Source organism: Rhynchophorus ferrugineus, unplaced genomic scaffold (assembly GCF_030347505.1).
Source record: "Rhynchophorus ferrugineus isolate W39M unplaced genomic scaffold, kcgeb_rfMv2 rfM102, whole genome shotgun sequence".
Classification (NCBI taxonomy): Eukaryota; Metazoa; Arthropoda; class Insecta; order Coleoptera; family Curculionidae; genus Rhynchophorus; species Rhynchophorus ferrugineus.
In genome coordinates this window covers 157,163-179,819 of record NW_027472680.1, presented here as the reverse complement: position 1 = coordinate 179,819, position 22,657 = coordinate 157,163, and the positions used below count along the sequence as shown (strand labels likewise).

General features: G+C 32.0%; 1 protein-coding gene and 2 pseudogenes across 4 annotated transcripts in view; all 3 read right to left on the bottom strand.

Moving 5' to 3' along the window:
* The window catches only part of LOC143205934 (putative fatty acyl-CoA reductase CG5065), a 45,259-nt gene extending 29,191 nt beyond the window's left edge, over positions 1-16,068 (bottom strand). The window contains exons 1-2 of one of the 2 annotated variants that reach the window (XR_013008000.1): positions 15,669-15,803; positions 6,813-6,946 (exon numbers count right to left, since the gene is read on the bottom strand). Coding sequence is in view for 1 of the 2 variants with exons in the window: in XM_076418947.1 (XP_076275062.1) it covers positions 15,669-15,945 (277 nt within the window). In the remaining variant the exon portion in view is untranslated. Of the gene's footprint in view, positions 1-6,812; positions 6,947-15,668 lie in introns of those variants that run through there. The other variant, XM_076418947.1, reaches the window with a different exon arrangement.
* LOC143205923 (eukaryotic translation elongation factor 2-like) lies at positions 1,398-3,841 on the bottom strand (annotated as a pseudogene). The gene is made up of 5 exons (XR_013007994.1): positions 3,756-3,841; positions 3,308-3,495; positions 2,727-3,127; positions 2,450-2,665; positions 1,398-1,583 (listed from the first exon to the last, which is right to left on the bottom strand). The product of XR_013007994.1 is annotated as a eukaryotic translation elongation factor 2-like (transcript).
* LOC143205917 (translation elongation factor 2-like) lies at positions 4,299-5,451 on the bottom strand (annotated as a pseudogene). Its single transcript, XR_013007989.1, has 3 exons — positions 5,232-5,451; positions 4,631-5,042; positions 4,299-4,569 (listed from the first exon to the last, which is right to left on the bottom strand). The product of XR_013007989.1 is annotated as a translation elongation factor 2-like (transcript).
* Positions 16,069-22,657: the final 6,589 nt, after the last annotated feature.

The window sequence follows — 22,657 nt, the reverse complement described above, 5'->3', positions numbered from 1 at the left end:
AATAATTGGGTGGATGCGCCTATATACTGAATCGGCTTATATATTGTTGAATAATTAAATGTTAAGAGTAGTTACTTTGTATATAAAATCGTAAAAATGCTACGGCGCATGCTCGTGATAAAACCACCCGGACAAGATGAAGATCCCTCACTCTTGATTCATTTCTGTGTTGTGGCTTTAATCGAGATGTTTGTAAAGTATAAATATGCATGGACTAAGTTGTATCCAGTACTTTAATTACTCAAATACCTACAACAAGTCGATTCTAGAGAATCATCTGAGAATGGATAGAAGTTCTAAATCAACCGGGATATAATTATGTAAACAATTCAAAATTGCTACTTATACAACGCTGTATCATCTGGTGCCGCTTTCTGTGATATGGAACGTATTTCTAAGATGGAGTGAAAATATAATTGTATAAAAGATTTACCTGAATTTCACACTGACAAACAAGTTCAATGAGTTTGGGCTGGACGTCTGCCCAGACTATTGAACTTCTAATAATATATTGACTAATAGGCAAGCATAAAGACAACATACGACGGGTTGTAGGAATGATCTAACCGCCACCACGATGGATTGCTTTGTTGCCCATTGGAATCCTGCAAATAGAATTAAGACTAAAACTCACTCCATTAAATATGATTTGAAAAAATAAATTAAGAGGGCGTTGCCATTTTTTTGCTTATTAATTGGTATGATCTATAAACCAAAAGCCAGTGGAAGATTCATCTAGACAAAAACAGGAACATAATTAGTAACGTTGTTCTTAGTGTACTAGATACCAGACAGCACATTTGTTTCAAAATTTTCAGACGCCTGCAACTTTTCGTTCAAAACTCTATATAGTGCGTGTTTTATTTGTTCCAGAGTACGGAAGAAATATTTTAAAATTAAACCAAAAGAATTGTACACTAACTCACCTAATATATATCATTCTCTAATTATACATATAACGACCATACGATCCATCATGAGGATGGCCCCCTGAATTGTCTTCTCGAATCTTCTTTCTTGAAGCCACATATTTAGGTCTTGGGATAGGGGCCTTCACGCCGTTGGCTACTTTACCGGAAAAAACAGGACCAAAAATCGTAGAAATAACCTTTATGAGAAGTGGGCACCATTTAAGACACATATCATCATAGGACCGTTAGGATTACAATTTTTAATACCTAAAAACAAAAACAAGCAAAGTATAGTCATTTGCAAATATTAAGAAATTAATAAAAAATTGGTAGTTGTTGTTTAGTTTATACCAATCATTCACAGTGAATCAGTCTAGAGTTTTAAACTACACATCATCAAGTACAAATTAATACCAAAATTTAACGCGTTTTAAAAATCCATGCAGGTGACACATACCAAGAGCGGCTTCACCATCATGTGGACCTTCGTATAACATTTCCATTCTGTATTTCAGAGCAGTTACTGGGGATGCTAAGTGAACGGCAATCATCTGAAGCAAAGTCCCACCAAGAGGTAACAATGTCCGACTAAATTGTTTTCCATCCTTATCCTTGTCTTCATATTTCAAGTTAATGCGCAGTGTGGAGAGAAGGGCTTCATATTGTTCTTTCCTAAAATAAAAATTTTAATTACACCGAAGAACTACAAATATATAATGCATTCTCGATATAACAGCTTGTCACCATAAGATATAAAGATAGAGGTAACATGAAAGCGTTTAATACCTAGGCCTATAATTTTCTTCCAATGCACTGCCAAGAATATATTTATTTCCTAATAACTTCATAAAAGTTATTTGGAAACTATATAGTAGCCTAATTGTGATGGAAGAATTAATTTTTTTTAATAATAAAACACATGTTTACTTGCAGTTCATAATCAAGTCAAAAATTTTGTAGATGGGATTCAAAATGTACATGTAAAACGATCTTTTGTTACCAATATCCTATTTTTGGGTTGAAATATTCCTAACCCCATAGATTGTTAAACGTCAGAAAATTTGGTAAAGTTATTCAGCACCTAACAGCAATTTCAAATAGGTATGGTCCATCTTGTTCATGAACAAGTTTGGCTTAATACGTTCGTCGATAGCCTGACGTAACATAGTTTCCGTTTGTACACACACCTGAAATAATTCATTATTACAAAATTGTTTCTAACTTTATTAATAATTTATAGCGAATTAGCAGCATCAGTAGCACCAATCATTAACCAATGTCGGCCTTGGGCGGTTGGAGATGACATCACGATTAATTAAAATATAGCAAAGACACTACAATGTTTCCTACTTTAATTCGGAAGTTCTTGATAAATTGTCTTTACCACAGAAATATATTTAGATATGCGTTCTTGCATCTGTATTGAATTGCATTATGCATGTTTCTTTAGTAAAATTAATACAAAGTGAAGTAACACCAAAAATACATGCATAATTATTTAATTTATTATACAAATAATTATTTAGGAATTTACTTACCCCTAATACTATCTACTAGAACAAGAGCACCATCAGTTACACGAAGGGCACTATTGGGCCGGATTAAGTAACTTGAATTCACGCATGATCGATCCTCCTCCAAGGCCTTCAGAGAGATTTCTAAGTGGAACTCTCTGGCACCGGCAATGATGTTTTCCCTAGATTCTTCCATGACACATTGTACCATAAGGTCAGACTTAGCCATTCGTTTCAAACCTGAAGTCAAATAACACAGACTTTAGTGATGATCACATAATAAAAGCGAACATTTGCGTACCTTCTAAAAGTTTTAGTGAATCGGCCGGATTCTTGGGTTCCACAGCTACACGTACTACGATGACATTCAAGTTGCGTATGTTTGTGAATGTGGGGATGGGATCGGGCTTAACCAAAAATTGATCCACTCCGAACAGCCTGTAAATATTTCCAGATGGGACATCTTCAATAGCTTCTACATAACGACCCATCATGGGGATGGCTCCTTGAATTGTCTTTTCGTTTAAATCTTCTTTCTTGATGCCACATATTTAGGTCTTGGGATAGGGGCCTTCACGCCGTTGGCTACTTTACCGGAAAAAGACAGAAAAAAAAAGGTGTGGAAACGACCTTTATGAGAAGTGTCTACCATTTTGGACACATACATCGTTAGAGGACCGTTAGGGTCACAGTTCGTAATACCTTAAAACAAAAAAATGTATAGTAATTTGCATATACTAAAAAAATAATAAAAAATTGGTAATTGTTGTTCAGTTTATACCAATCATTCACAGTGAATAACCATAGAGTTGTAAACTACATATCGCCATGTACAAATAAATACAAAAATTTCAAGCCTTTTAAAAATCCATACATGTTTACCTTCGTATAACATTTCGATTCTGTATTTCTGAGCAGTTACAGGGGATGGCCCGTGAACGGTAATCATCTGAAGCAAAGTCTCACCAACAGGTAACCATGTCCGCCTAAATTGTTTTCCATCTTTATCCTCGTCTTCATATTTCAAGTTAGTGCGCAGTGTGGAGAGAAGGGCTTCATATTCTTCTTTCCTAAAATAAATATTTTAGTTACACCCAAAAACTACAAATATATAATGCATTCTCAATATAATAGCATGTCACCATAGGATATAAAGATAGAGGTAACGTGAAAGCATTTAATACCTAGGCATATAATTTTCTTTCAACACACTGCCAACAATATGTTTATTTCCTAATAACTTCATAAAAATCATTTTGTAAACTATATAGTGGCCTAATTGTACTGGAAGAATTAATTTTTTTTAATAATAAAACACATGTTTATTTGCCGTTCATAATCAAGTCAAAAATTTTGTATATGGGATTCAAGAAGTACATGCAAAACCATCTTTTGCTATCATTATCCTGTTTTTGGATTGAAATATTCCTAACGCTATAGATTGTTAAACGTCAGAAAATTTGGTAAAGTTATTCAGCATCCAACTGCAATTTCAAATGGGTACTGTTCATGAACAAGATTAGCTTAATACGTTCGTCGATAGTCTGACGTAACATAGTTTCCATTTGTACACACCCCTGCAAATAATTCATTATTACAAAATTGTTTCTAACTTTATTCATAATTTATAGCGAATTAGCAGCATCAGTAGCACCAATCATTAACCAATGTCGGCCTGGGGCGGTTGGAGATGACATCGCGATTAATTAAAAGATTGAAAAGATACTACAAAATTCTTTTTTCGATGTTTCCTACTTTAATTAGGAAATTCTTAATAAGTTGTCTTTACTACAGTAATATATTTATATATGCATTATTTAAAATTTTAATTTTTGTTTAGTAAAATTAGTACAAAGTGAAGTAACACAAAAAATACTTCCATAATTATTTAATTTATTATACAAATAATTATTTAGAAATGTACTTATCTGTAATACAATCTACTACAACAAGAGCATAATCAGTTACACGAAGGGCACTATTGGGCCGGATTAAGTAACTTGAATTCACGCATGATCGATCCTCCCCCAAGGCCTTCAGAGAGATTTCTAAGTGGAGCTCTCTGTCACCGGCAATGATGTTTTCGCTAGATTCTTCAATGACACATTGTACCATAAGATCAGACCTAGCCAGACGTTTCAAACCTTAAGACAAATGACACAAACCTTAGTAATAATAATACAATAAAAGCGAACATTTGCGTACCTTCTACAGGTTTTGGTGAATCGGCCGGATTCTTGGGTTCCACAGCTACACGTACTACGAGAGTTACGCCGAATTTCATGAAATTCAAGATCTGCATGTTTGTGAATGTGGTGATGGTATCAGGCTTAACCAAAAATTGATCCACACCGAACAAAGTGCAGATATTTCCAGATGGAACATCTTCCATTGCTTCTATATAACGACCAATCATGAGGATGGCTCCCTGAATTGTCTTCTCGTGTAAATCCTCTTTGTTGAGGCCATATAGTTAGGTCCCAGGATAGGGGCCTTCATACAGGTGGCTACTTTACCGGAAAAAACAGGACCAAAATCGTAGAAAATACCTTTATTAGAAGTGAGTACCATTTTAGACACATCATCATAGGACTGTTAGGATCACTGTTCTTAATACCTAAAAACAAAAAACAAAATATAGTCATTTGCAAATATTAAAAAAATAATAATAATAATTGGTAATTGTTGTTTAGTTTATACCAATCATTCACAGTGAGTCAGCCTAGAGTTGTAAACTACACATCATCATGTACAAATAAATACTAAAATTTAACACGTTTAAAAAATCCATATAGGTGACACATACCAAGAGCGGCTTCATGATCATGTGGACCTTCGTATAACATTTCCAATCTGTATTTCAGAGCAGTTACTGAGTATGGTAAGTGAACGGCAATCATCTGAAGCAAAGTCTCACCAACAGGTAACCATGTCCGCCTAAATTGTTTTCCATCCTTATCCTTGTCTTCATATTTCAAGTTAGTTGGCAGTGAGAAGAGAAGGGCTTCATATAATTCTTTCCTAAAATAAATATTTTAGTTACACCCAAGAACTCCAAATATATAATGCATTCTCGATATAATATTAATACGTTCGTCGATAGCCTGACGTAACATAATTTCCGTTTGTACACACACCTGAAATAATTCATTATTACAAAATTGTTTCTAACTTTATCCATAATTTATAGCGAATTAGCAGCATCAGTAGCACCAATCATTAACCAATGTCGGCCTGGGGCGGTAGGAGATGACATCACGATTAATTAAAAGATTGTAAAGACGACTTAGTGATAATCACACTATAAAAGCGAACATTTGCGTACCTTCTACAGGTTTTTCTGAATCGGTCGGATTCTTCTGTTCCACAGCTACACGTATTACGGAAGATAAGCTAAACTTCTTGACATTCAAGTTCTACTTGTTTGTGTATGTGGCGATGGCATCGGGCTTAACCAAAAATTGATCCAGACCGAACAAAGTGCAAATATTTCCAGATGGGACATATTCCATGGCCTCTATATAACGACCAATCATGAGGATGGCTCCCTGAATTGTCTTCTCGTGTAAATCCTCTTTGTTGAGGCCATATAGTTAGGTCCCAGGATAGGGGGCCTTCATGCCGGTGGCTACTTTACCGGAAAAAACAGGACCAAAATCGTAGAAAATACCTTTATTAGAAGTGAGTACCATTTTAGACACATCATCATAGGAATCAGCCTAGAGTTGTAAATTACAAATCGTCACGTACAAATAAATACCAAAATTTAACGCGTTTTAAAAACCATATAGGTGACACATACCAAGAGCGGCTTCATCATCATGTGGACTTTCGTATAACATTTCCATTCTGTATTTCAAAGCAGTTACTGGGGATGGTAAGTGAACGGCAATCATCTGAAGCAAAGGCCCACAAGCAGGTAACCATGTCCAACTAAATTGTTTTCCATCCTTATCCTTGTCTTCATATTTCAAGTTAATGCGCAGTGTAGAGAGAATATTCTTCTTTCCTAAAATAAAAATTTTAGTTACACCCAAGAGCTAAAAATATATAATGCATTCTGGATATAACAGCTTGTCACCATAGGATATAAAGATAGAGGTAACATGAAAGAGTTTAATACCTAGGCTAATAATTTTCTTCCAATGCACTGCCAACAATATATTTATTTCCTAATGACTTCATAAAAGTTATTTTGTAAACTGTATAGTGGCCTAATTGTGCTGGAAGAATTTTTTTTTAATAATAAAACAGATGTTTACTTGCAGTTCATAATCAAGTCAAAAATTTTGTAGATGGATTCAAGATGTACATATAAAACGATCTTTTGTGATTATTGTTCTGTTTTTGGGTTGAAATATTCCTAAGCCCATAGATTGTTAATCGTCAGAAAGTTTGGTAAAGTTATTCAGCATCCAACTGCAATTTCAAATGGGTACGGTCCATCTTGTTCATGAACAAGATTGGCTTAATACGTTCGTCGATAGCCTGACGTCACATAGTTTCCGGTTGTACACACACCTGCAAATAATTCATTATTACAAAATTGTTTCTAACCTAATTCATAATTTATAGCGAATTAGCAGCATCAGTAGCACCAATCATTAACCGATGATGGCCTGGGGCCGTTGGATATGACAACACGATTAATTAAAAGATTGTAAAGACACTACAATGTTTCCTACTGTAATTCGGAAGTTCTTAATAAATTGTCTTTACCACAGATATATATTTAGATATGCGTTATTGCATTTGCATTGAATTGCATTATGCATGTTCTTTAGTAAAATTAATACAAAGTGAAGTAACACCAAAAATACATACATAATTATTTAATTTATTATACAAATAATTATTTAGGAATTTACTTATCCGAAACACAATCTACTACAAGAGCACCATCAGTTATGCGAAGGGCAGTAGGTACTTCAGAACGGAAATCTATGTGCCCAGAGGAACCAATCAAATTAATCAAGAAAACTTTCTATTCTTTTTCGCGTTAATCAATATTATTTATGAAAAAAGTTAGTATTTTTGTTATAACAAATACCCAGTTTTATTTTAAAGAGATAAAGCTTCAGAATCACTAATCAAAATTATCACATAAGTTCAGTGGTTTGTAAATTTCGTCGTTCAATATTTCAAAAGACTACATATTCTTAATATGCTTATAAATCTGTCTTGTTAATTTTTTCCGGTGTCTGTAAAATGTATTTCTCTAACTTCGGCACCAGCAATAATAACAGTTTTTGCTACTAAGGAGTCTGTTAAAAATGATTTTCCGTTATCTACGTGAGCTATGACGGATATATTACGGATGTTTCGTTTTTTGACCATCATGGCACAAATTTCATCTGCTGTAAAATTCACCTATATCAAAAATAAATGTCAAGAATTCGTAATATTTAAAAACATAAAACAAATTTCTGTAATAACAGAAGAGAGCTCATACTATTGTTTGTATATTAAAATAAAGTTCAACCGTCTGGTGTATTTTATGCTATTGATTTAAAATGAAATTTTCTTGTAGTTATTAAACTAAGTGTCAATCCCATGTATATTCTTACTATATTTGAAATAACTGGAGTAATAAAAATAATATAATTCTCAATTTTATAATAGAAATCTATTCAAAATAATTTATTGTTAACTAATTCACAAATATGTAAACATTTAAACTACATAGTTATTATATATAGTTACTACTTAGTTACTATATATATTATATACATTATGCATTTCATACTGTTGTGTAATGTTCAAAATCGAAGCAGTCCAACTAACAATCCATTTAAATCCAAATTAAAACGAAGCAACACAACACCCGGTAGATATTTTAATTCAAATTATTATCTTTCCTTCTTAATTTTTAAGCAGATCTTCAGTAAACTGAAAACTGTGCGGATCAAAAGTTCCAACAGATAATGTATTTTGGGGCATTCCAATAGCGATGAGACGTAATTTCACATTTCATGTTCCAGGAAATTGCGAAAAGTTACAAATGTAAATTGTGCTGCTCTCTCTGTTATATCTCTTCGTGGTATATTGTATTCCTTTTAGTATTTTGTAGAAAATTGTCTATCTGTAGTCATGTCTGTGTAGTAGTGCGTCTGTAGTTGTTTGTTTATTACGAGATAACGCCAAAAGCATTTTTAAAATTATATCCGTTATGATCAGAACTTGAGTATAACCCTTGTTTTTGATCGAAAGAACCTCATAATCAGTATCTCAAGCATATCAACATATTTTTCACTCTTCATGGAATTTTCCCAATACGCATCACATATACAACAGCTGCTGCGAATACATCTTAGGAAAACGAAATAAAGGAACATTTTAACGTTTTTAAAACATTTTTTGTATTTTTTCGCCATCTATATTAATACTAATCATCTATATTAATATACTTCAGATCTATCGTAGTTTTCGGAATATAAATAGGTCATACCTTATTTCCAACCCATCAGTAGTTTTATATATTTTAAAATTGGTTTTACTGATCACATTCCAGTTTATGACGACATCTAATTCCTGGAGCAAAGCCTTATCATGTACAACAAATATATAAAAATATCAATTGGGCCGCCCGTAAAACTCCTGTATGTTCACAGGTGCCGACATTGAATACCCTCTTTGTTCCTCGACTTGAAAAGATCTGCATCATAAGCTTTATGTCTGTCGATTTCTCGGAAATTTGTTGTTTGTAGGATGTTTCTGCACCACTGTCATCATTATAATGAAATGCTATGTCTTGTTATCACACAACAGAGTAGGAATAGGGAATTTACGGAGATTTCTTTTGTTCTATAGTAGAACAATTAGTATTATTTAGCTTAAAATTTTTTAACCGATAATTAATTTCCGACAGAACAGGAAGAATGAGGGACGGTGCTTTGAACTTGCTTAAAATTCTTTTCTTTCTTAATTTAAATTAACTATTTCTTATATTCCCATAATTTTTTATTTCTACTGCCGCTTCAGATTAAAAAGACATAGTCCCTATTCAATGATTCTGAATACAGTGCATCAAAATATGTCGTTGTGGTAAATGAATCAAGTGAAATTTTCCATAATCACTAAGAGATGGACCGTAAGAAAATATAGATTGGCATTGTTGACCAATAACATAGAGGGCACCTAATGACTCATTCGCTAATCGAGACAGACGTGGTATCGGGACCGAGCGATGGGAATGCTGAGATGGACACTTTTGGATACAAAGGACGACGCCTTGACCGGAAATCATATAGTTTCTTAGAGTCTCTCGAAGAGTATCTTACTGACGTAGTTGATATACGATTGTTATTGTAATCACCGTACAACACCGTGCAACCCCTAGTATATTATCAAGATTGTGACCATTATAATGTTTGTTGAATATTTGTATTTTAATTACCAATAAATAGAAGTATTTCTTACAGGACATTGACACCATATCAGAGAGTGGTTACATTATAGGCAAGTTAACTCGGAGATTATTTATAGCTAACTCAAGAATAAGCTCTACTACATTCTTTCCCTCTACTATTATATATAGCTTGACATTCAAATAGTAACAATGTACCGGAATTTGATAGATTGACTTGCCTTAACAATTACAATGTTATCTCTTAGCCCTAATTTGTAGTTTAGATTTTTGACAAACAAATTATGACATCATGATTGACGGCACAGCTTGTGCATTAGAAGCATCAGATGAGGAAGTTTACCACGCCATACAGCATTTTTACGCTAATTCAGTTATTTCTAGCTTCTATTATGATTAGACGATAAGCAAAGTTCCTACACAGTCTGATTTTACCATTTTGACGGGGATGGTCCAGAGGCTATTTTATCACTGTCACCACTTATGTTAATAAAGTAATTCTTATTTAACTCACTATTACAACCTCAGCACAAATGTTATAGCCTTTGAAATGTTCGTTATATTCTAACGTTAAGTTTTGGCGTAATGTTTCGCCACGTCCAACATGTAAATGTCGCTACCTTTAACACATTTCTTGTTTTATTCGCTATGCTAAGAGCCGCGACGGAATCCCTACGTAGAGAACAGTGTGGTCAGCTTTTTATAACGTTTATAGATTAATTTATTATTTTATTTTATTACTAGGTGCAAGTCCGTAGCTGAAATGCATTCCCGTTCTAGGAGGTGTTTTGTGCCCGGATGCATAGATAGTGAGGAAATGCATCATTGTTTTCCATTAAAAAAGCGATTCTTAAGAAATGAGTAGAAAACTTTCAAAATCCTAAACTGGTTGGTTAAACATGAGGCATAATTTATTATCGTTACCACGTGAGACATTTTTGTGATACATTTAAACCTTCCTTTAAGTACTTATGAACAATTTAGTGATGGTGAAAATAATACCATGAGCCCAGAACATGTACAAATGGAAGTGGATCAAAATCAAAATTATATAGAAGGTAAATTGAAGGACTCAGTCACATTTCTGTTTATAATTGTTACCATTAATTTCAAAATTGTCTTACTTGGTAGTACCTATTTTCATCATTCCAGGCCCGCAACCAGGGTGTTCGAAGCAAGTATCATCGACACTTGAACAAACTCCAGAAGGTAATGGTAAAGTTTGTATTCATTCAGCTAGTATCCCCCTTTCTGCATTTCAGCTACGGACTTGCACCTAGTAATAAAATAAAATAATAAATTAATCTATAAACGTTATAAAAAGCTGACCACACTGTTCTCTACGTATTTGTACTGTTAATTACTTGACTATAACTTCAGTCCAGATGTTCCTATAAGAGCAAACAAAGTTTTACGTTGTACCGTAGTGTATCAAGAGACAAAACAATATCTCGTGTCCCAAACTCTAACTAAATTTTTTAATATACTGTCAGTAGTTCTTTCAGCTATATCTTAAATTATTCAGCGATTTTGCTATGTCGATAACATAACAAATTTTTTATAGATATGTCACACTGTGGTATACTGAGTATACCACAGTTGGACCACATCGAAAACCGAACATAAGTTCCCTTCACGGTTTATCACTTGTTCGCTTCGGAAAACCTATCTAAGCTCCTTAGATTGCTTGAAATCCTTAATTTAGATGATATCATATATGAACATGATATCACCAAAGATATGAAACCATGAACATAGAAAAATATGAATATTTTTTCGGCAGCCCTATGGCAGAGTCGTTATTCCCTTGGTGGAACCAATTCAGTACATCTTGTTCTTGAAATAATATATTTTAGTTTTAAATTTGAAATGAATTAAAAGTATATTTTTATCCCTAAATAAATCAAATGCATCATAAGCTATAAAAATTCAAATGGTTAATAAATAATAGTTTAAATAACAAAGCCGGTATGGCTAAATCAGTAGGCAACAATGATATTGCCAGAATTGAAAGAAACATCAGCCTTCTTCATTCCTTCAGAAACCTTCATTTCTAAAATTCGAATGGCACACCATTGAATATCCGCAGCCTTTACATCACTATCAGTGATCTGAAGCACGTTTCATTTCGAATTAGGTACAAGTGAGAGGATTTTCTCAATCATGCACAAATTTTCTGCAGAATATTACCAATGTCTCTAAATAAATGTATATCTCAACGAATTATTGCTCTCATAAACATATTAAATTAGATCAATTTAAAATTCAACGATTAATTTATACTATAAAAAGAATAACATATTTTTCAGAATATATCCCTAGATTAAATAGAAGTTAGGTTAGTTCATTCAGTTATTTGTAATGTCACAATTGCAAACTTAGGCAACACTCGCAAATTTCTTCAAATGTTTTTAAATTAAAAAGGTCCTATATAAAACGACACAATTTAAAATATAAACTCTTATACCTAAAAAATCATATACTTAATATGCCTGTAATAATATATTTGTTTATATTAAAGTTAATAGAGCATACAAATTGCATATAGAACTAATACTAATTTAAAAACAACAATCTTATAACAATTCGACAGTTGCCATGGTATCATAAAACATTCTCCATAGATTACTTGATATATATTATTCGCAATTGAAATGACAGAAGTGACAGTGACAGAAGGTAGTATATAAGTAGAGATTATAAGAGTAGTGTACTTTTTAAGTATATAAGAAGAGTGTTAATTGAAATAATATAAGTAAAAAGTGAAATGTCGAATAAAAAAGTTTATGTAGTTAAATTGGCATCAATTAACTCAGCGAACCGACAAAATATGGATAACGAATTAAGCCGACATGTTGTCCTAGACGCAGTGAGTAAGGCCGAAACGTTACCAGAATTGCAAGAACCACCATGTTCTCCAGTTGTAAAATTTGGATGGCACACAATAGACCTGCAGCATTTGCCTTACATCATTGTCGGTGAATTAAAATATGTCTCCGTTAGAATTATAAAACATAGGTTGTGTAATAATTTTACGAAGTTTTCACCAGAAGTCCACCAGTGTTTTCAAGTAAACTATGATCCTCTGAATAAATGGGAAGCGTGTTTATTTAATGAGATTAATTTGCAACATTGCGATGGTCAATTTGGAAAACTTTTATTCATAGAAGGCAGAGATACGAAGATGTTGTTGGAGGACTTTCTGCACATGTACGATTTTCTCAAATTCTGCGGTAGAATTATGTTCGCTTTAAGTAAAAACATGCACAATGATATAAACGAGGATTCCTGCGGATTTCTACAAATTGACGAAAACAAATTCATACCCTTTGTGGTAAGAAATGGCGAAAAATATTCACCGATGTTCTGTTTCGAAGGAACCTGCTGGCAGCTGAAAGACAAGTTCGTGAAGGTCACCAAATGGGAGTTAACTTATTTGCGGTTTTTGTTTAGGCTTCAGGGCCTAGAGAAAGAAGATGTTCAACTAAGTTCTTGTGATTTAGTGAATATTGTGGATGTTAGCCAATATTTTGATCAAGAAAGCTTCGTTCCCAAATGGCCCGTTGTAGATTGCACTTGGATGAGTGTAGGCAGTCAAATGAATGGAAATGTTAAATAAATAAAAATTTTTAGTCAGTAACATTCCAAATCTTATTATAGGCTGTTAAATTAGTATTAAGTTCACTAATATTTTTCTTATAAGAAATTAAAATTTTTTGTTCTATTATGTGAAATTTGTTTTTTCATCAATAAACGTACTATGTTAATTACTGCTTATTATTTTTGAACAAATTATAGTGGTCCATAAAACCTGCTCGGATGCATGTCCATATAGCCTAATGTTTCTCTGAGTTTATGTTTAGATTTCAGGTTAGATTCAATTATTCGGCTTTTTTCAGTTACAGAGTTGAAATATCAACTATGGCATTTTATTTATCATTAAGTGAGATAGTTAGAGGTGGTTTTGAACAAGTTGTGAATTCTTGCAATTTATAAAACCTCAAGTAGATGACTCATTTGATAACAGCTGTTGGTAAGTCATATCTAAAATTATCTACAGATTCGTCATCGCCACTGTCATCTACTCGTTTGAACGAGGAATATAGCTGATTACAAATTACTTACAAATATATAATTTGAAAACAAAATCAAAATAATCGGTATATCAAAAACATTGATGATATAACAACAATGGCTTATTTTTGTTCATTTGTACGTTTATTTTTTCTTTTATATACTGGTATTTTGATTATAGTAATATAACATGGCATAAAAGGTAAATAGTGATAAATAAAGAGAAATATCATATACAATAAGGATTATTATTAAGAAAAAAAAGGTTATAATTAAGAATGGTTAAATATTTGGGCTGAGTTATATGTATCAAAACTATTAAAACAAACGCAAAAATTAACATATGTTTATAACGAAATATTTTAAAATTAACAAAGCACTATATAATATAACACACCAACATACACATAATATTAAATAATAAATAATCATTAACTTATAGAATTTTCTTATTCCTTGTGGAATAGTGTCCAATGGGTCCTTCAAAATATAAACTCAAGCTCCTAAAATATTCGCAATAAAATTTGTAAATAGAATATAGAAATGAATAAAATCACCTTTATAACAACAATACTAATTTGATGTAAAATCAAGTGGCTGGTGATGAATTTTTGTTATTGTTATATGTCTCCGTTCGAATTATAAATGAGAGAATTTTCTCCACGATGAACAAATATTCACCAGAAGTTTGTCAGAGCCTTCGAGTAAATTGTTATCCCCTTAGCGAATACGAAGCTTTTTTATTTAATGAGATCAATTTTAAACATTGTGACGGTTCATCTGGGAAGCTTTTATTCGTAGAAGGCAAAGATAGAAAAATATTGATGGAAGACTTTCTGCAGACGTATAATTTTCTGAAATTCTACACCAGGATCATGTTCGTTTTGATTAATAATATATGTAATGACATACATGAAGATTGCTGTGGATTCCTGCAGATTAATGTAGATAATTTGGTACTTTTCGTGGTGAGAAACGGCGAAAGGTATGCCCCGGTATTCTATTTCAAAGGCGACTGTTTGTAGTTGAAAAACAAGTTCATAAAGGCCACCAAATGGGAAATGACATATTTTCAGTTTTTATTCAGACTTGAAGACCTGAAGAAAGAATTCCTCCATCTCAATTCCTGTGATATAGTGAATATTACCGATATTAGGCCGTATTTTAATCCCCAGACCACTTTTGTTCTCATGTGGCCTATCACAGACTGTGCTTGGATAAAAATAGGCAATCTGATGAAGACAAATGAAAACACTCAATAGAAGGAAGGCTGAAATTCTTTAGCTAGTAAGGTTAGAAATGTTATTAGGTGTTACGAGCTTTTTTAACAAGTATTACTAGATTTATATATATTGTTCTTATAAGGAAATAGAAATATTATAGTATTAAATTTTATATTTATATTTTATTCGAAACATAATACTGACGAAACATTATAGGAAAATTTGAAGTCAGCGTCATCTGTCGTTAAAATATTGAAATATTTGAGCACTAGTTAGGAATCACTATTGAGTCTAGTATGACTGTATCATTTCCCATCACATCATAATACAAATTGTCCAATTTTTTTTAACTTAGATGATGATTCATAAATAAATTGATATAACAAATAATATTTTAAGGTATATCAAAATAATTGAAAAATTGGGTGTAATTAGTATGTAAAAATATATATGAGTTGAAATGAAATAACAAAAATAACTTCTAATTTGGATTTTTTCAGTTCTTCTGTCATATAATCGATATTTATAATCATTTATCTAGCATCAATCATTAATGAACTTCAGTCTAGGTAAGATTTACCTCGGATACAAGTGTAAAAGTACATGTCCCAATTCAAAGCACAAATATCAAAATCAAATAGTTCCCGGTCGCTCTTTCTCATTTCTTTCCATAGCGTTTTCACGTTGCTGTTCTCAAACTTCCACTCCTTTGTAGCATAGTAACTTAATATATCTACAATTTGATTTATCTTCTTGTAATTCTCTCTGGCTCTACAACATAATATAGACATTTTCAAATAATGTTTTACATATTTTTCAGATATTTTTGGGTTTATATTGGGTTGACAAGAAAACATTTTACATATGTATGTACATAGTATGTACAACACTGAACGTCTCTTTTTTACTAAATAGTGTTTATCTGTTCCCCACGGTCCAAGAGATGATTTCAGAAGAAATCCGGTCTTACCCAGCTTGGTTACCGGCGTGGCTGATCGCAGTCACAGATTTTCTTTTTCGTATTATAAATAGTCAAAAACATAAATTTACCCAGCAGGATTCGAAACTGCTACTATCGCAACAGTAAGAGGGCCTTCCTGTCGCCCTTGACCACTGTGCCAACCAAGCCGGCCCTTTAGATTTTGTTTATGGCGTGAAGAATTCACAATCAAGATATACATAGCTCGATATCTCTGAAGACAAAAATATTCTCACATTGAAGTTTTTGTAGGACAATTAAATAATGAGGTTAAATGGTTAAACTTTTGGAAGTTGCAATTCAACCCAAAGAAAACCCAGGCCGTTATAATCCACAGAGAATCCTGTATCCTCCCACGTGTAGAAAAAGCAAATTGTCTCTAATAATTATGGTTCTCTATAAGACATACTCCTTTATTTAGACGGGTTAAAGTAGTCTAAGTACATCGGCCATGAAGAGATGAACAAATTTAGAAATAGCGGAGAAAAAAATTTGAGCGCCTCATATACAGAATTACTCAAATACATTAGTGCAAAGGTTCAAAAGGAATTTTTCACTCATCCCTTTTCAAAAATTCACCGTAGTATAATCGCAAAATTCCTATACCAAATCCTTATCAACACCAAACACGCGTTCCACATCAACAAGGACTTTAATCAGCTGACCAAACAGAATTCCAAAAAAAGCAGAGTTTATTAAATAAATTAAAGGTTCCTATGGTCTTGAAAAGGGAACGAAAAATTGAAAATGCACATATGTTTGTCTATAATATCTAAGTTAATTATTCTTTATTAGTTATCCGTACAAATTCGTTCAGTTTGCTTTTTAAAGACTAACCATATCATATGAGAAGCCGTAGAGATTAGTTATTAGAGTCTTCAGACCACAGGTGGAGGTCGCGGGTTCGATTCCCGGTGGAAACAACGACTTTTCGTGGGTGTTCTAGTTTGGTTAATGCCTGTCAAATCAGTTAGGTTAGGTAGCGGACCCCGGTGCCTGAAGCATTTCTTATTTTCAATCATTGTTCCTTTATTCATATTTTTCCTCAAACAGACTGCAACTTTACTTGACATGCCCATTATAATACTTAATATAATAACTGCATAATTTGTTGAGCAAATATCTAACACCAAAAAGAGAAAAACATAATGTTTTTAACAAGAAAATTAATCCGACTTCAAAAAATAAATAAGGAACACAGATAAGGTTTTTGTTTATTTTTATTTAGTTATTACAAGGATTATTATGTACATATTTCAAATATTCTTTTTGCAATGGTTAAGTACAAATGGATGACTTTACAATGATGACAGAACAGAAAGAAGGCTGGTGCTTTTATTAACTTAAATTAACTTTTCATATATTCCCAGAATTTTTCAATGATGCTGCATACAGTGCATCAAAATAGGTCGTTGTTGTAAATGAATCAAGTGAAATTTTCCATAGTCACTAAGAGATGGACCGTAAGAAAATATAGATCGGCATTGTTGACCAATTACATAGAGGGCACCTAATGACTCATTCGCTAATCGAGGCGGACGTGGTAACGGGTCGGAACGATGGGAATGCTGAGATGTACATTTTTCGGATACAACGGACGACGCCTTGACCGGAATTCATATAGGTTCTTGGAGTCTCTCGAAGAAGATCTTGCTGACGTAGTTGATATACGATTGTTATTGTAATCACCGTTGCAACCCCTAGTATATTATCAAGATTGTGACCATTATAATGTTTGTTGAATATTTGTATTTTATTTATCAAGAAATAAAAGTATTTCTTACAGGACATTGACACCGTATCAGAGAGTGGTTGCATTATAGGCAAGTTAACTGGGAGATTATTTATAGCAAACCCAAGAATAAGGTCAATTACATTCTTTACCTGTACTATTATATATAGCTTGACATTCAAATAGTAACAATGTACCGGAATTTGATAGATTCACTTGTCTTAACAATTATAATGTTATCACTTACAATTCGTAGTTTAGATTTTTGACAAACAAATTTTGACATCATAGTTGACGGCACAGCTTGTGCACTAGAAGCATCAAATGAGTAGGTTTATCACGCCATACAGCATTTTTTCGCTAATTCAGTTATTTCTAGCTTCTGTTCTGATTAGACGATAAGCAAAGTTCCTACACAGTCTGATTTTACCATTTTAACGGGGATGGTCCATTGGCTATTTTATCACTGTCACCACTTATGTTAATAGAATAATTCTTATTTAACTCACTATTACAACCTCAGCACAAATGTTATAGTATTTGAAATGTTCGTTATATTCTAAACACACACACTTGACAGGATAAATAGAAGGCCTTTATTCGACCACAATACTAGTTTATTGGTCCGAAAGGTAAGACAAGGCAATATGTTTCAATCAACGAACAAGATTATTTATAGCAAACCCAAGAATAAGGTCAATTACATTCTTTCCCTGTACTATTACATATAGCTTAACAATCAAATAGTAACAATGTACCGGAATTTGTTTGAAAATTTAAAAATATTATTTTAATTTTTTAAATTTGAAACTGTTCTGGAAACTACCGGATAGAAACACAGACGTACCTAATATTACCAAATTAAAACGGTCGGAGGCGTTGGCAATTATGCTCCCCTAACTATTATGTTAAATACGAGTAGGGCAGGAAGTTTCGTAGGTGGGTGTTTTGGTAAAATTTTGCGAATATATGGAAATTTATGGAAATTTTGGCGAAATGTTTCGCCACGTCCAACATGAAACTGCTAAGAGCCGCGACGGAATCTGATTCGTTCATTTCGTTCTATGGTTTGTTTATTTTGCACCCCATTTTTAACGTGCCCTATGTAGAGAACAGTGTGGTCAGCTTTTTATAACGTTTATAGACTAAATTATTATTTTATTTTATTACTAGGTAGAAGTCCGTAGTTGAAATGTATTCCCGATCTATGAAGTGTTGTGTGTCCGGATGCACAGATAGTGAGGAAATGCATCATCGTTTTCCGTTAAAAAAGCGATCCTTAAGAAGTGAGTAGAAAACTTTTAAAATCCTAAACTGGTTGGTTAAACATGAGGCATAATTTATTATCGTTACCACGTGAGATATTTGTGTGATACATTTAAACCTTCCTTTAAGTACTTATGAACAATTTAGTTATGGTGAAAATAATATCACGAGCCCAGAACATGTACAAATTGAAGTGGATCAAAATCAAAATTATATCGAAGGTAAATTGAAGGACTCAATCACATCTCTGTTCATAATTGTTAATTTCAAAACTGTCTTACTTGGTAGTACCTATTTCCATCATTCCAGGCCCGCAACCAGGGTGTTCGAAGCAAGTATCATCGACATTTGAACAAACTCCAGAAGGTAATGGTAAAGTTTGTATTCATTCAACTAGTATCCCCCTTTCTGCTCATTTTTACTGTTAATTACTTGACTATAACTTCAGTCCAGCTGTTCCTATAACAGCAAACAAAGTTTTACGTTGTACCGTAGTGTATATCTCAGGTTAATTAGTATAACATTTTAAAAAAGATATGAAATATGATTTTTGTTTACATACAATTATGAATAAATTAGTAGACCCACAAATTGAGACTGATTTTATAGAGACAAGACAATATATCGTGTCCCAAACTCTAACAAAATTGTTTTAATATACAAGTAGTCAGTAGGTCTTTGAGCTATATCTTAAATTATTCAGCGATTTTGCCATGTCGATTATATAACAAAATTTTTGTCAAATGTTTTAAAAATGTAAATTAAAACTCCTTCAATTGTACATTCCATAATGATCTTTCGGATAAAATATTAAAAGTACTGACGGAAAGATGGAAGAGGTAATTTTATTTTGCTATGCACCAAAGTTTTTTGCTTATGGTTTATATTTATGTATATAATATTTATATTTTATTGATATATATTTTTTATATTATATTTATATTTTTAGATAAATTTAGATAAATGTATATAAATTTACATTATAAATTTATATTTATTGTTATATATCATATTTTTTATATATATATATATATAAATATATATTTATTTAATTGAATTTAATTTAACAAATTTATTTCCAGAAAAAAATTGTTTTTTATTTAAATTTCACGCCAAGGCTGTTACGTGCATTTCGCTTTGTGTTCTTAGTGGGGAAAATTGCGCTTCTTCGAGTGCAACCGCAAATTTTTTTTAACCAAATTATTACTTAATTAGTCTTTTTTATAATTTTAGATAGTTTAATTTACGATTGTATTGAAATATAATTTATTTAGTTTATTTAGTTTTTGATTGAAATATTTAGTTTATATTATTGTATACACTAATTTTTTCTATATATATTGCTTTGTTTTATATTATAATAGTAGAATTAAGTAATTATATAAGAAAATCAAATTGCTATGGAAAGACAAAACATGGAACAAAAGAAGCTTTTCTATTTTGAAAACTGTACGAAGTTATATACCTGCTCTAATTTGAATGTCCATAACAAGAGAATTTCCTGCTGAATCTTACAATAATTTTATGTTTTAGAAAAATATCTGCATTAAATCTGAAGGGTGTATTCATTTTTAAATATTTTACTTGCGAAAATAAATATAGCAGCAAACAAATATTGAAACAGCCTGGATCCAAAACAAAGCATCCTGCTATTAATGAAGATACCAAAGTAACAAAAATACTGTACACATGTAAGTTATGCGAGCATACTACAATGTAAGCGAATCTTCTAATGAATCATTTACAGTCAACTCATAACTTAAACGTTGAGGAGTTATTGAAATTTAATACCTTTAAAGAAATTCAAATATGGGAAAATGATATGGAGCAAGCCCCAACCTCGTGTCAAGAGAGAAGAAGCTATATTTCTTTATATTGTGCTAGCATAATATTTCAGGGTCCAAGGAAGTTCAAGGAAGAAACAAGATAAATACACATTGCCTAGCAAGTATTAAATTAGAACGAAGGTGAAGAATATGAAGTAGAATTCACCAAAACATATTTTGGACATGAAAATACCTTAAACTCCTGCAGCTCTCGAAAACAAATAGAGAATAAATTGTAACCAAATGAGCAGCTAAAATACCATTTAATGTTATAGAGGATGATGTAAGACACGATGTGGATATTACTAATGTAAGAAGAATAGATTTAGTGACTCACGAAGAGTTCCAAAACATAAAAGCAGCTTATGGTTTTGAATCCACAGCTAATAGAGATGAAAATGACGCCATAAGTGTAGAACCATGGGCAAATGAGTTGAAAGATACAAGATGTATACTGTTATATAACCCACAAGGTGGATATATGGACGTCTACCTCAATTAGAAAGAAGATGATAAATTTGCAGTTATTGGCCAATGTTACCACAATCTTAGTGAGTCTATATAACTTAGACCCTTAAGAAATAGTCCAGAGAAAATCGATGAAGTGGATGTAACACAAATAACATAACTTTATCCTATTGTCCTTTATACTTAAATAAATTATGTTTATTGTAATATTGTTGTTTTGTATTTTTCCTAATTTCATAAGTGAAACGTAGATATTTTGAGATAAATATGTATTAGTTTACCTAGTACATTTAAACATGTCAGTAATTGTAATTTCAATTATCGCCCATCGTCAATTTCATTTATGAGGTCTAATTAATAAAAATCCCAAATAAGGATTTCAGTAAATCATTAATATTAGTGTATTATAAGGTGGTTGATAAAATAATACTAGATAAAGGGTATGCTTTTGGCCATAATCAATTTATTTTATCAGTACCATTTTAATACGAAATTGATCTTACAATATTTATATTACAAATAAATCAAAAGAGTTTTGAATGTCTAGTTATGCAGGTATTAGATATTTCGTATATTTTTGAAATGAATAGCTATTTTGAACTTAAATATCGCTTTGTTATAACATCAGCATCATTGATGCATATTAGAGTATTTACAAGAAAAATAAATATCAATATGCCTTAAAATTGATTAAGATAAATATATGTATATTTAGATAGGTAGCATATTTTTATTTAAATTTGGGAATTTTGATTATTGATATTCAGAGAAGGTTTTAGGAGAGACCTGAAGGATCTACAACGGATTTTCAAGTTTAATATTAAGATATATTAAATGCAACTTATATGTTTATGATAAATTTATTATCAATCCTTATGTATTTAAAATCCATAATTTTAGTATTATTCCTCTAGATATTACATAATAGAATAAAAGCGAGTTCTACTGTTAATATTTTCTCAACATTTTGGCCAAAAATACCGACGAAGACTTGTACTATTCAAGAAAATCATGAATGGTTCCAAATATCTATGGTACATAGAAATCGATCTAGTAATGCGATATTTTAGACCGTTTAATTTAATGTCAGTTATGTTTTTTCTTAAATTTGAAGGAAAGTGTAAATGAACTAGACGGGATTGCCACTTCTTTTTAAATGTACAATTTGTCCACATTTTGACGACATGTTGTTGTAACACATCCTAGAGATGTTAGAACTTCATAACACATAATTTCCAAAGACGCCATGTTCAGAATTACTACGCTTTTCTTATTTTCTATTTCTAGTGTCTTTTGTA